Source organism: Heterodontus francisci, chromosome 3 (genome assembly GCF_036365525.1).
Source record: "Heterodontus francisci isolate sHetFra1 chromosome 3, sHetFra1.hap1, whole genome shotgun sequence".
In the NCBI taxonomy this organism is placed as follows: Eukaryota; Metazoa; Chordata; class Chondrichthyes; order Heterodontiformes; family Heterodontidae; genus Heterodontus; species Heterodontus francisci.
The window spans coordinates 174,499,538-174,515,138 of record NC_090373.1 but is presented as its reverse complement, the minus strand read 5'-3'; the positions used below and the strand labels follow the sequence as shown (position 1 = coordinate 174,515,138).

The window sequence follows — 15,601 nt, the reverse complement described above, 5'->3', positions numbered from 1 at the left end:
AGACTTACCAGAAAAGTTAAAAGCCATGTAATAAAAGGGAAAGTGACAGCATGGATACAAAGTTACAAATGGCAGATGGAGTTCAATCAGGGCAAATGCGAGGTGATGCATTTTGGAAGATCCAATTCAAGAGTGAACTATACAGTAAATGGAAAAGTCCTGGGGAAAATTGATGTACAGAGAGATTTGGGTGTTCAGGTCCATTGTTCCCTGAAGGTGGCAACGCAGGTCAATAGAGTGGTCAAGAAGGCATACGGCATGCTTTCCTTCATCGGACGGGGTATTGAGTACAAGGGTTGGCAGGTCATGTTACAGTTGTATAAGACTTTGGTTCGGCCACATTTGGAATACTGCGTGCAGTTCTGGTCGCCACATTACCAAAAGGATGTAGATGCTTTGGAGAGGGTGCAGAGGAGGTTCACCAGGATGTTGCCTGGTATGGAGGGCGCTAGCTATGAAGAGAGGTTGAGTAGATTAGGATTATTTTCATTCGAAAGACGGAGGTTGAGGGGGGACCTGATTGAGGTGTACAAAATCATGAGAGGTATAGACAGGGTGGATAGCAAGAAGCTTTTTCCCAGAGTGGGGGATTCAATTACGAGGGGTCACGAGTTCAAAGTGAGAGGGGAAAAGTTTAGGGGGGGTATGCGTGGAAATTTCTTTACGCAGAGGGTGGTGGGTGCGTGGAACGCTTTGCCAGCGGAGGTGGTAGACGCGGGCACGATAGCGTCTTTTAACATGTATCTAGACAGATACATGAATGGGCAGGAAGTAAAGAGATACAGACCCTTAGAAAATAGGCGACATGTTTAGATAGAGGATCTGGATCGGCGCAGGCTTGGAGGGCCGAAGGGCCTGTTCCTGTGCTGTAATTTTCTTTGTTCTTTGGGACAGAGGAGACTTATGAGCATGTTGCCTGGACTGAAGAATTTTAGTTTTGATAAAGATTGGATAGGCTAGGGTTGTTTTCTTTGGTAACAGAAGAGCAAAATACTAAAGATGCTGGAATTCTGAAATGAGAACAGAAAATGCCAGAAATATTCAGCAGGTCTGGCAGCATGTGTGGAGAGAGAAACAGAGTTAACGTTTCAGGTCTGTGACCCTTCATCAGAACAGGCAAAAGTGAGAAATGTCTTTGAGCAAGTGAAAGAGGGGAGGAGGTAGAAGAAGAAGAAGGAAGGACTGATAGGATGAAGGGAGGAGAGATTAAATGACAGATGTCATGGAACAATAGCAAATGGAGTGTTAAATAGTTATAGAACAGTACAGCACATGAACAGGCCATTCAGCCCTCCAAGCCTGCACCGATCTTGATGCCTGCCTAAACAATAACCTTCTGCACTTCCGGGGTCCGTAAGCCTCTATTCCCTTCCTATTCACGTATTTGTCAAGATGCCTCTTAAACGTCTCGATGGTACCTGCTTCCACCACCTCCCCCGGCAGCAAGTTCCAGGCACTCACCACCCTCTGTGTAAAGAACTTGCCTCGCACATCCCCTCTAAACTTTGCCCCTCTCACCTTAAACCTATGTCCCCTAGTAACTGACTCTTCCACCCTGGGAAAAAGCTTCTGACGATCCACTCTGTCCATGCCGCTTATAACTTTGTAAACCTCTATCATGTCACCCCTCCACCTCTGTCGCTCCAGTGAAAACAATCCGGGTTTATCCAACCTCTCCTCATAGCTAATGCCATCCAGACCAGGCAACATCCTGGTAAACCTCTTCTGTACCCTCTCCAAAGCTTCCACGTCCTTCTGGTGGTGTGGCGACCAGAATTGCACGCTTGGAAGGCCGAAGGGCCTGTTCCTGTGCTGTAATTTTCTTTGTTCTTTGTTAGCTAGGTTACTGTTAAGAGTAGTGGTGAGCAGTTTTTTCAGACTGGAGGAAGGTATACACTGGGGCTCCCCAGGTACTCGGCCCACTGCTTTCTTGATGTATATTAATAGCCTAGACTTGTGTGTACAGGGTTCTATTTCAAAATTTGCAGGTGACTTGCAGACTTGGAAGTATTGTGAACTGTGAGGAGGATCGTGATAAACTTCAGGAGGATATAGACAGGATAGTGGAATATGTGGACACCTCATAGATGAAAGTTAATGCAGACTAGTGTGAAGTGATGAATTCTGGTAGGAAGAATGAAGAGAGGCTATATAAAATCAAGGACACAATTCTAAATGGGGTGCTGGAGCAGATGGACTTAGGGGTGCAGAAATCGTTGAAGGTGTCAGGGCAGGTTGTGGAAGTGATTGAAAAGGCTCGTGGTATCCTGGGCTTTAAAAATAGAGGCACAGAGTACAAAAGTTCTGGTGAGCCTTTATAAAAAAAATTGTTCCATTCTGGGCACCACGCTTCAGGAAGGATGTGGAGGCATTAGAGAGGGTGCAAAACAGATTTGAGAATAGTTCCAGGGGTGAGGGTCTTTAGTTATGTAGATATAGATAGGTTGGAGAAGTTGGGATTGTTCTTCAAGAAGAGAAGGTTGAGAGGAGATTTGTTAGAAGTGTTTAAAATCATGAGGGGTCTGGACAGAATTAATAGAGAGAAACTGTTCCCATTGGTGAAAGAGTTGAGAAGCAGAGAACACCAATTTAAAGTGGTTGGCAAAAGAACTAATAGCAACATGAAAAATTTTGATGCAGTTAGTTAGGATTGGCAATGTATTGCCTGAGAGTGTGGTGGAGCAGATTCAATTGTGGCTTTCAAAAGGGAATTGGGTAAGCAACTGAAGAGAGAAAATCCTCAAGGCTATGGGGAAAAGGCTGGGGAGTGGAACTTGCTGAGTTGCTCTTGAGAGCAGGCACGATCATGTCGAGCAAGTGGCCACCTTCCATGCGCTAACTATTCTATGAACCAAGGGGAGATGGTAGATTAGTGGTAATGTCACTGGACTAATAATCCCAGTCGCCCAGGCTAATGCTCTGGGATTGGGTTCAAATCCGACCATGGCAGGTGGTGAAATTTGAATTCAATTAATAAAAAAAATGTGGAATTAAAAAGCTAGTCTAATGGTGACCATGAAACCATTGTCGATTGTTGTAAATAAAAACCCATCTGGTTCACTAATGTCCTTTAGGGAAGGAAATCTTCTGTCCTTGCCTGGTCTGGCCTACATACGGCTCCAGACCCACAGCAATGTGGTTGACACTCAGTTTCTCATGGGCAGTAAATGCTTGCCAGCTAAGCCCACATCCCATGAATAATTTTTTTTTAAATGGTGCCTTTTGATATACTTTCTTTAATATTACATTAGCTAATATCTTGCGGCATTTTGCAGTGGCAGTTCTTAGATTGCACCAAATGGCTAGGATATCTACTGTATCCTGTGTGCTTCTATAAAATATGAAGAATGCAAATGTATTTTTAACCTAATAAGTATGTTGTCCTTTACAAATTAGGTTACAAATAAATGACTCATCATATCTACCCTATTGTGAGGTTTAAATTAAAACAGGTGCAAAATGAATTGACAGATGTCTTCAAACCTAAGGAATTAAGCTTTTCTTTTCAGCTTATTCTCAGAACAAAAATGTCTGCTGATGGAAACTTTGCTTCCAGCCACATTATAGTATGATTGTAGGTGACTCGTCAAGTTGACTAAATAATTGAAATGCTGGTTGCCTTTTCTTGTATTGGCCAGTGTTGGGCAACCTTTTAAGGAAGTTAAATTAGTGATATTCCACTGTTCATCATTGGTAGAAGTGACACATTGAAACTTTTATTGTAATTGTCCCTTTTCTGTAACATCGACAGACTTTAATGAAGAACTAGTGGAAGACAGCACCAGTGTTGAACAGAGTAGGCAAATCAATAAGTACGGATTAGGTGACACAAAGCACATGTTTGAAATGTCTATATGTTCTAGGAGGAAGAGAGTAAAGGGGAGTGTCACACAGGTTTGATGTACTGAGAAGGAATTGGTTTGATTAGGAGACATTACTGACCATACGAACTAGGAGCAGGAGTAGGCCACTCAGTCCCTCGAGCCTGCTCCAGCATTCAATAAGATCATGGCTGATCTTGATTGTAACCTCGACTCCACATTCCTGCCTTGCCCCAATAACCTTTCACCCCTTTGCTCATCAAGAATCTATCTACCTCTGCCTTAAAAATATTTAAAGACTCTACCTCCACTGTCTTTTAAGGAAGCGAGTTCCAAAGACTCATGACCCTCAGAGAAAGGGTTTCTCCGTCCTAAATGGGTGACCCCTTATTTTTAAATTGTGACCCTGAGTTTTAGTTTCTCCCACAAGAGGAAACATCGTTTCCATATCTGCCCTGTCAAGACCCCTCAGGATCTTGCATGTTTCAATCAAGTTGCCTTTTACTCTTCTAAACTCCAGCGGATACAAGCCTAGCCTGTCCAACCTTTCCTCATAAGACAACTGCCCATTCCAGGTATTAGTTTAGAAAACCTTCTCTGAACTGCTTCCAACGCATTTACATCCTTCCTTAAATAAGGAGACCAATACAGTACTCCAGATGTGGTCTCACTAATGCCCTGTAGAAGCATAACCTCCCTACTTTTGTATTCAACTCCTCTCACAATACACAATAACCTATTAGCTTTCCTAATTACTTGCTGAACCCTCAAACTAACCCTTAGTGATTCATGCGTGAGGACACCCAGATCCTCTGCATCTCAGAGCTATGCAATCTCTCACCATTTAGATAATATGCTTTTTTATTCTTTCTGCCAAAATGGACAATTCCACAATTTTCCAAATTTTTTGATTTTCCAGATCTTTGCCCACTCACTTAACCTATCTATATCCCTTTGTAGCCTCCTTATGCTCTCTTCACAGCTTATTTTCCGAACCTATCTTTGTGTCATGAGCAAATTTAGCAACCATACCTTCGGTCCCTTCATCCAAGTCATTTATTTAAATTGTAAAATGTTGAGGCCTCAGCACTGATCCTTGCAGCACACCACATGTTACATCTTGCCAACCAGAAAATGATCCATTTGTGACCCATTACTCTCTGTTTCCAGTTAGCTAAGCCAATCTTCTATCCCAAAATCAATACAGTGAAGTGTTCGAAGCACACCTGGCCTACATCCTAGGGTTCTAAAAGAGATAGCTGCAGGTACAGTGGATACGCTAGCTTTGATTTTCCAAAGTTCCTTTGACTCAGGAATGGTCCCATCAGATTGGAAGTTGGAAAATGTTACACCACTTTTCAGGAAAGGAGGGAGGGAGAAAACGGGGGAACTACAGGCCAGTTAGCCTAACATCAGTTGTTGGGCAAATGCTGGAATCTATTAAGGAAGTCTTAACAATACACTTAGAAAAGTACAGTATGATTAGAACAAGTTAGCATGGTTTTATTGAAGAGAAATCCTGTTTGACAGATTGGAGTTTTTTGAGGATGTAACTATTAGGGTAGATAAGGGGGAACCAGTAGATGTAGTATACCTGGATTTCCAAAAGGCATTCGATAAGGTGCCATGCAAAAGGTTAATTGACAAGATTGGAGTTTTGGGTAATATATTAGCATGGATTAAGAGACAGAAAGCAACGAGTGGGAATAAATGTGGCATTTTCAAGTTGGCAGGCAGTAGATTGTAGAGTGCTGCAAGGATCAGTGCTGGAGCTGAGTATTTACAATCTATATGAATGACTTGGATGAAGAGACAGAGAGTAATGCATCTAAGTTTGCTGATACAAGGTAGGTGGAGACGTAAGCTGTGGGGAGGACACAGAGGCTGCAAAGAGATAGACAGGTTAAGTGAGTGGGCAGCAAGATGGGCTGAAAACAGGGGAGGCCCTAGAGGAGTATAGAAAGTGTAGCGGGGTACTTGAAGTAATTAGAAGAGAGGGCACGAAAAAAGCTGGCGGGCAAGACAAAGGAAAATCCCAAGGCGTCTTATAAGCATATTATGGGTAAGAGGATAACCAGGGAAAGTGTGTGTGGAGCCAGAGGACATAGGTGAGGTTTTAAATGATTACTTTTTATCTGCCTTCACTATGGAGAAGGACGACATAGGTGTAGAGATCAGGGAGGGTATTGTGATATACTTGAAAAAAATTAGCATTGGAAGGGAGGAGGTTTTAGCGGGCTTAAAAGTGGATAAATCCCCAGGTCCAGATGAGATGTATCCCAGGCTTCTATGTGAGGCAAAGGAGGGGATAGCAAATTTTCAAATCCACTCTGGCCAAAGGAGAGGTGCCAGAGGACTGGAGGACAGTGAATGTGGTACCATTATTCAAGAAGGTTGGTAGGGATAAACCAGGTAATTATAGGCCAGTGAGTCTGACATCAGTGGTAGGGAAACTATTGGAAAAAATTCTGAGGGACAGGATTAATCCCCACTTAGCGAGGCAGGGATTAATCAAGGATAGTCAGCATGGCTTTGTCGGGGGAGATCATGTCTAACAAATTTGATTGAATTTTTCGAGGAGGTGACTAAGTGTGTAGATGAGGGTAAAGTAGTTGATGTAGTTAACATGGACTTCAGTAAGGCTTTTGATAAGGTCCTGCAAGGGAGATTGGTCAAAAAGGTAAGAGCCCATGGGATCCAGGGCAATTTGGTAAATTGGATTCAAAATTGTCTTAGTGGCAGGAGGCAGAGAGTGATTGAGGGTTGTTTTTGCGAGTGGAAGCCTGTGACCAGTGGTATACCGCAGGGATCAGTGCTGGCACCCTTGATGTTTGTAGTGTGCATTAATGATTTCGACGTGAATATAGAAGATATGATCAGTAGGTTCACAGATGACACGAAAATTGGTGCTTTCATAAATAGTGAGGAGGAAAACCTTAGATTACAGGACGATATAGATGGACTGGTAAGATGGACGGAGCAGTGGCAGATGGAATTTAATCCCGAGAAGTGTGAGGTGATGCATTTTGGGAGGACTAACAAGGCAAGGGAATATACAATGGATGGTAGGACCCTAGGAAGTACAGAGGGTCAGAGGGACCTTGGTGTACTTGTCCATAGATCAGTGAAGGCAGCAGCACAGGTAGATAAGGTGGTTAGGAAGGCATATGGGATACTTGCCTTTATTAGCTGAGCCGAGAATATAAGAGCAGGGAGGTTATGATGGAGCTGTATAAAACACTAGTTAGGCCACAGCTGGAGTACTGTGTACAGTTCTGGGCACCACACTATAGGAAGGATGTGATTGCACTGGAGAGGGTGCAGAGGAGATTCACCAGGATGTTGCCTGGGTTGGAGCATTTCAGCTATGAAGAGAGACTGGATAGGCGAGTGTTATTTTCCTTAGAGTAGAGAAGGCTGAGGGGAGACCTGATTGAGATGTACAGAATTATGAGGACCTAGATAGGATCGATAGGAAGAAACTTTTTCCCTTAGCGGAGGTGCCAATAACCAGGGGGCATAGATTTAAGGTGAGGGGCAGGAGATTTTGAGGGGATTTGAGGAAAAATATTTTCACCCAGAGGGTGGTTGGAATCTGGAACACGCTGCCTGAAGGGGTGGTAGAGGCAGGAACCCTCACAACATTTCAGAAGTATTTAGATGCGCACTTGCAACGCCATAGCATACAAGGCTATGGGCCACGTGCTGGAAAATGGGATTAGAATAGATAGGTGCTTGATGGCCAGCACAGACACAATGGGCCGATGGGCCTGTTTCTGTGCTATATGACTCTATGGCAGATGGAGTATAATGTAGGGAAGTGTGAAGTTATGCACTTTGGTCGTAAGAATAGAAAAGCAGAATATTTTTTAAAAGGTGTGCAACTTGTAAGTGTTGATGTTCAAAGAGACTTGGGTGTGCTCTGACAAGGAACGCAAAAATTTAACATGAAGGTACAACAAGCAATTAGGAAGGCAAATGGCATGTTGGCCTTTATTGCAAGAGGATTGGAGTAAGGAAGTATTGCAACAGTTGTACAGGGTTTTGGTGAGACCACATCTGGAATACTGTGTGCAGTTTATGGTCTCCACATGAAAGAAAGGATATACTTTCATTGGAGGCAGTGCAGCGAAGGTTCACTAGATTGGTTCCTGGGATGTGGGGTTGTGCTATGATGAGAGACTAAGTCATTTGGGCCTATATTTTCGGGAGTTTAAAAGAATGAGAGGTGATCTCTTTGAAACATGTAAGATTCTAAAGGGGCTGGATAGGGTAGACACAGATTATTTCCACTGGTTGGGGAATCTAAAACATGGGGCACAGTCTCAGGGTCAGGGGCTGATCATTTCAGACTGAGATGTGGAGAAATTACTTCACTTAAAGGGTTGTGAGTCTTTGGAATTCTTTACCCCAGAGGGTTGTGGATGCTCCATCATTGCATACATTTAAGGCTGAGATAGACAGAATTTTGGTCTCAAAGAGAATCAAGGTGTATGGCAAGTGGACAGGAAAATGGAATTGAATCCTAAGATGAGCCATGATCGTTTTGAATGGCAGAGCAGGCTCGATGAGCCATATGGTCTACTCCTGCTCCTATTTCCTGTGTCCTTGTGTTACTTGCACAAGGAATTTTATTTGACTGTTATTAATCTACTGTTTTCCTTTCTGTAGGACTGTCACCAGATTTGCAATCAATGGAACAGATTCGCAGAATCATGAGGCCAACAGATGTTCCTGACACAGGTAAAGCCTGTCATTAAAAAAAAACACACTGTAGCCTTAATATTTTGTCTTGAAATTTTCCATTAGTGTTTTGGCAGTCACTTTGTCAAAGGCCAAGGATTGAGCATAGAATCATAAAAACATAAATAGGAGCAGGAGTAGACCATTCGGCCCTTCAAGCCTGCTCCGCCATTCATTATGATCGTGGCTGATCATCCAACTCAGTAACCTGTTCCAGCTTTCGCCCCATACCCTTTGATCCCTTTCGAGCCAAGAGCTTTATCTAGCTCCATATCCATATCTAACCAGCATAAGTGCGAATGAGGTAGACTGACTTCAGTAACAATTATTTGTTTAAATGAGTGCTTAACTTTGTACTATGTGATAGGTACTTATCCCTCGATGCCTCGGCTACTTTAGTTTAGTTTAGAGATACAGCACTGAAACAGGCCCTTCGGCCCACCGAGTCTGTGCTGACCATCAACCACCCATTTATACTAATCCTACACTAATCCCATATTCCTACCACATCCCCACCTGTCCCTATATTTCCCTACCACCTACCTATACTAGGGGCAATTTATAATGGCCAATTAACCTACCAACCTGCAAGTCTTTTGGCTTGTGGGAGGAAACCGGAGCACCCGGAGAAAACCCACACAGACACAGAAGACACTTTGTCTTCACTCAGCATGACTTCATGACACAAAAGCAAATTTTTCAAACTTGGGTGGCAAAAATAGTGTCCTAAAAATGAATTACTTATTTAAAAATGAAACACAGTAAGTCCACTACTCAAGCCATTTGACTAGCTTTGAGGTGAACACTAAACGAAGGCTAATATGACTATCCCACAACACAAATGGTTTAAAAATCTAGACCATTCGATATCTTCATTAGATTTGCACAAACATCCTCTCTCAGCATTGCTGTTTAATCTCAGTTAAACAGCTGTTCTTATTCTTCGTAATTGAAGTGTAGGAAAAGACATGTTATTTGCTAAAACTTCTGACTATTTACAGTTTAGTGCTGCTTTTTAAAAAGTAAACTCTACATAATTTCACTTAATTCGTGGTTTCAACTTAAGCTTTTCAGTAAATATTGTCTGAAAATTAATTTTTGTAGTCTTTCATGGTATTTTCAGTTTTACAAATGTACTGGCCGTCCTAAACTTAATTATTTTAATTTTTAAAATAAATTTTCCCCCTTCACCATGTAAACCATTCCAACACAAGGTGGGCAGGCAATCTTACTCTTCCTTGCTCAAACCCACTTGCCTGACTTCGTGCCATCATACTATACCAGTAGTACTATCTTTTAAGGCTGGTATTACTGCAAATAATGCTGATTTAATGAATGAGTTTTTTGATCCATTAATAACTCGTCGTGCTTTGGTCTCAACCATTTTCTTGAGTCTTTGCTGAAATTGACGTAAATATATCTTGCCATTCATGGTCATTAGGGGAAACATAATTGCAGCTTGCCCCTTGTAATTGGGAACCGGTGACATCGCTCGTGTCCAGCTTATTAAGGGGTAAAATACTCTTAAATAAGATATGTTACACTAAAGGCTGTCCTTAGTACTTATTTTGCTAGTATCTGTTGCTTCAGAGTGCCTCTTTTAAAATGTAAAATATTTTGAACTGCCCTAGTGTCTTGTATTTTATAGTTGTCCATCATTTGAGAGTCCATGGGACCAGGTTTCAGTGTATAATTAAGATGTGCACTTGGTAGCCTTTTTATAGGGCATTTTTATCTCAGAAGTGCAACTAACATCAGGTGCATTATTCTCCAACCATTGTCTACACATCTTGAGTATGAACTATTCGATTAGCAAAAAAAAGCCCCATTATAAATGCACATAACATCTTAATCTGCTGGCAGATTCGCACAATTACATTTTACATGAGCGTTGGCATCCAGTGGACTGACAGAGGTAGGCATCCACTGAAAAATTGAAAGTGGCGCATGGAAATTACTCTCCGATGTTACGGCCAGGTGAGAAGGGAGTCACAGGCTCCCTTCTGCCCTTCCTTTTTACTTGACCGCTTATTTGACCATAACAGGGTTTATTCCTTTTTGAACGGTGGTTTTGCTTACCACCTCAGTTAGTGTTTTACCCTTTACTTTTAATGTGATTGTGAAAGAACCAAGCGGACAGGTTTTCTTGAGTTTAAGCAAGAAAGAGGTGAGTTTATTATACTTAATCTAAACCCAATCTAGAAAACATAATACGCTACACGTTTATGCACACAATCACGCAAGAATCTCTCACACACAAGTAGATTACAGAATGAAAAGTAGATTTTGTGGTTGGATTAGAATCCAGAATAAATGGAAATTAAATACGTAGTCTGTGAGGTTGGATGATTCGGTCTTCCGGCTGACGTATTCTTCAAGTGTTTGGCTGGTCAATGTGCACTTTGTGGCTGGCCCACTTGGCTCACGATTTTCTTGGAAGCAGACGTAGGTGGTTCTCTTCCCCTGGTCTCTATCTGAAGCAGTCTGTAGGCTTGGAGGATCCACAGTTGCAGACGGTTTACAGACTTGTGTTATCTGGAGACAGAAAGAGAGAGGGAGGCATACAGCCTTGCTGCTGCACAGTCTGAGTTCCTCGCTTGACACACTTTTTTTTTCAAGGAACCTCCCAGCTTTCACACAGATGGACAGACAGTCACATGACTGCCTCTGTGTGTTCTCTGGAACCTTCTAATGAGATTCAAGGTTTGGAATTGGTGCCCCAGGATGCTAATATTTACACTTGGAGGGGTTTGCTTTTTCAATGTCAAGGCATTGGGATTTCCTTGAATGCTGTGCTATTGAAGCAATCTTGGGTAATTCAGTCACTTGGAGCAAGCCATTGTTCTGGGTCCATGGTCCTCTGGCTCTGGTTGGGGCCTTTGAATGTGAAAAGGTGTTCCAGATGCAAATTGCAGTGGCCATCTTGGCTATTAGTTTTTAAAAGTCATCCGCAGGATTTTTTTTCATTAAAAGTTTAATGTAAGTTTTCAACCAATGAATTAGTATTCCTTGTTTGGTATATTGTTTTTCTTGACATCTATTATAACAAAAAAGATAACTTCATGAAAACGTCTCTTCAGTTTGTGCTCACCTTTTTTAAAACAAACAAACACAAAATTAAATTTATTTTGCTTCTCAGGAGACTGTTTATTTAACTTGACAAACAAAGTCTTGATTTTTTTTTTGTCCTGTGTTTTATCTCCAAAGGTATCAGTAAAATAAAAGCAACTGCTCATTGTCTGCATTGCATGCTACCTAGTCAGCAATGCTCATAAAACAGTAAATGTCTTATAATTTTCATTCATGGAAAATCTTCACCTTGGAGGAGACTTTTTTTGGAAATTGTTTGAAAGAGCATGAAACAACATTGTTACAGATGACATGCCAGTGATTCCATCTGTTCTATGCAGAACACGTGGATTTTCCCATTTAGGGTGATGTAAAGCTTAGATTACTCTGTAGGAATACATCCAAGAAATGAGATCATTGAGAAGCACAGGCCTCCCCAAACAATCTCATTCACACCATGGCGACATGCATCACTGCTTTCAAACATGAATAAAATTCTTAATAGAACATTGTACAGTGACAGGAGAACAGTAAACATGTTAGATGCTATTTTCCTCTCCTGCAGTTAAAAGTTTCAAGCCTGTGACCTTTCATCAGAACAGGTTCAGATGAAAGGTCACAGACAAGAAACGTTAACTCTGCTCTCTCTCTCCACAGATGCTGCCTGACCTGAGTATTTCCAGCACTTTGTGTTTATTTCTGATGCTCCCATATGTTGGTTCATTGAAAAGCGACCCCAGAAAAGTCTAATGGCTGCATAATTCTGTGACACTTGGAAATTACATCAAGTGCTGGATGCTAAGTTGCCCCTACTTAGTTGAAAGAAAGCTTTATTGCAACAGTACACTGTCTTTCCAGAGGGACTGTCCTTCTACCCTTTTGGTTCTTTGATGTGCATTTGCATTTTTTAGGTTTGCTGTGTGACTTGCTGTGGTCAGATCCTGACAAGGATGTTCAAGGCTGGGGTGAGAATGATCGTGGCGTGTCTTTCACCTTTGGAGCTGATGTAGTCAGCAAGTTTCTCAACCGGCATGATTTGGATCTGATTTGCCGTGCTCATCAGGTAAAAAAAAAATCTTGACAAAAATATTCTATGAATGGAAATTATCTTTACCTGCAGCTGTGAAATGCTCTTGCATGTTCCACCAGGACCACTCTGCTCCAGATCTCATTAGAGATCTGGTCTAAATATGGACAAAAGAGCCGATGAGTGATTGCCCTTGACATCAAGGCAGAATTTGACTGAGTGTGGCACCAAGAAGCCCAAATAAAATTGAAATTACTGGGAATCTGGGGAACCTCTCGACTGACTGAAGCCATACCTATAAAGACAGTAGGAAGGAACTTAAGCAAGGAGTCAGGAGGGCTAAAAGGGGTCATGAAAAGTCATTGGCAAACAGGATTAAGGAAAATCCCAAGGCTTTTTTATACGTATATAAAGAGCAAGAGGGTAGCCAGGGAAAGGGTTGGCCCACTCAAGGACAGAGGAGGGAATCTATGCGTGGAGCCAGAGGAAATGGGCGAGGTGCTAAATGAGTACTTTGCATCAGTAGTCACCAAAGAGAAGGACTTGGTGGATGATGAGTCCAGGGAAGGGAGTGTAGATAGTCTGGGTCATGTTGATATCAACAAGGAGGAGGTGTTGGGTGTCTTGAAAACGTTAAGGTAGATAAGTCCCCAGGGCCTGATGGGATCGATCCCAGAATACTGAGGGAGGCAAGGGAGGAAATTGCTGGGACCTTGACAGAAATCTTTGTATCCTCATTGGCTGCAGGTGAGGTCCCTGAGGACTGAAGAATAGCCACTGTTCCTTTGTTTCAGAAGTGTCGCAAGGATAATACAGGAAATTATAGGCCGGTGAACCTTACGTCAGTGGTAGGGGAATTATTAGAGAGGATTCTTCGGGACAGCATTTACTCCCATTTGGAAACAAACGGACTTATTAGCGAGAGGCAGCATGGTTTTGTGAAGGGGAGGTCGTGTCTCACTAAGTTGATTGAGTTTTTTGAGGATGTGACGAAGATGATTGATGAAGGAAGGGCAGTGGATGTTGTCTACATGGACCTCAGTAAAGCCTTTGACAAGGTCCCTCATGGCAGACTGGTACAAAAGGTGAAGTCACACGGGATCAGAGGTGAGCTGGCAAGATGGATACAGAACTGGCTCGGTCATAGAAGACCGAGGGTAGCAGTGGAAGGGTGCTTTTCTGAATGGAGGGATGTGCCTAGTGGTGTTCCGCAGGGATCAGTGCTGGGACCTTTGCTGTTTGTAGTTTATATAAATGATTTGGAGGAATATGTAGCTGGTCTGATTAGTAAGTTTGCGGACGACACGAAGGTTGGTGGAGTTGCGGATAGTGATGAGGATTGTCAGAGGATACAAGAGGATATAGATCGGTTGGAGACTTGGGCGGAGAAATGGCAGATAGAGTTTAATCCGGACAAATGTGAGGTAATGCATTTTGGAAGGTCGAATGCAGGTGGGAAGTATACAGTAAGTGGCAGAACCCTTTGGACTATTGACGGGCAGAGAGATCTGGGCGTACATGTCCACGAATCACTGAAAGTGGCAACGCAGGTGGATAAGCTAGTCAAGAAGGCATACGGCATGCTTGCCTTCATCGATCAGGGCATTGAGTATAAAAATTGGCAAGTCATGCTGCAGCTGTACAGAACCTTAGTTAGGCCACACTTGGAATATTGCGTACAATTCTGGTCGCCACGCGACCAGAAGGATGTGGAGGCTTTGGAGAGGGTACAGAAGAGGTTTACCAGGATGTTGCCTGGTTTGGAGGGTATTAGCTATGAAGAGAGGTTGGATAAACTCAGATTGTTTTCACTGGAACGGTGGAGGGGCGACATGATAGAGGTTTACAAAGCTATGAGTGGCATGGACAGAGTGGATAGTCAGAAGCTTTTTCCCAGGGTGGATGTCGGTTACTAGGGGACATAGGTTTAAGGTGCGAGGGGCAAAGTTTAGAGGGGATGTGCGAGGCAAGTTCTTAACACAGAGGGTGGTTAGTGCCTGGAACTTGCTGCTGGGGGAGGTGGTGGAAGCAGGTACGATAGCGACGTTTAAGAGGCATCTTGACAAATACATGGGGTGGGAATAGAGGGATACGGATCCTGGAAGTGCAGAAGGCTTTAGTTTAGACAGGCAACATGATTGGCGCAGGCTTGGAGGGCCGAATGGCCTGTTGCTATGCTGTACTGTTCTTTGTAGTACAAAGGAAGATGGTTGTGGTTGTTGGAGACCAATCATCTCAACCTCAGGACATCTGTGCAGGGGTTTCTTAGGGCAGTGTTTCAGGCCCAACCATCTTCAGCTGCTTCATCAAAGACCTTCCCTCCAGCATAAAGTCAGAAGTAGGGATGTTTGTGCAATGTACATTAATAATTCAAATGTGAATATAGGCGGTATGATCAGTAAGTTCACAGATGACACGAAAATTGGTCATGTTGTAAATAGTGAGGAGGAAAGCTTTAGATTACAGGACGATATTGATGGGCTGGTAAGATGGGCAGAGCAGTAGCAAATGGAATTTAATCCTGAGAAGTGTAAGATGATGCATTTTGGGAGGACCAACAAGGCAGGGGAATATACAATGGATGGTAGAACCCTCGGAAGTACAGAGGGTCAGAGGGACCTTGGTGTACTTGTCCATAGATCAGTGAAGGCAGCAGCACAGGTAGATAAGGTGGTTAGGAAGGCATATGGGATACTTTATTAGCCAAGGCACAGAATATAAGAGCAGGAAGGTTATGATGGAGATGTATAAAATGTTCATTAGGCCACAGCTGGAGTACTGTGTACAGTTCTGGGCACCACACTATAGGAAGGATGTGATTGCACTGGAGAGGGTGCAGAGGAGATTCACCAGGATGTTGCTGGGCTGGAGCATTTCAGCTATGAAGAGAAACTGGATCGGCTCGGGTTATTTTCCTTAGAGCAGAGAAGGCTGAGGGGGG

At 42.9% G+C, this 15,601-nt stretch overlaps 1 protein-coding gene across 2 annotated transcripts in view; it reads left to right on the top strand.

Annotated features, from left to right (window-relative positions):
- Window positions 1-15,601, top strand: part of ppp1cb (protein phosphatase 1, catalytic subunit, beta isozyme) — a 162,038-nt gene that overhangs the window by 116,652 nt on the left and 29,785 nt on the right. For both annotated transcript variants that reach the window (XM_068027696.1, XM_068027697.1), the window contains 2 exons: window positions 8,493-8,564; window positions 12,545-12,696. In XM_068027696.1, coding sequence (XP_067883797.1) covers window positions 8,493-8,564; window positions 12,545-12,696 — 224 coding nt within the window. The remainder of the gene's footprint in view (window positions 1-8,492; window positions 8,565-12,544; window positions 12,697-15,601) is intronic.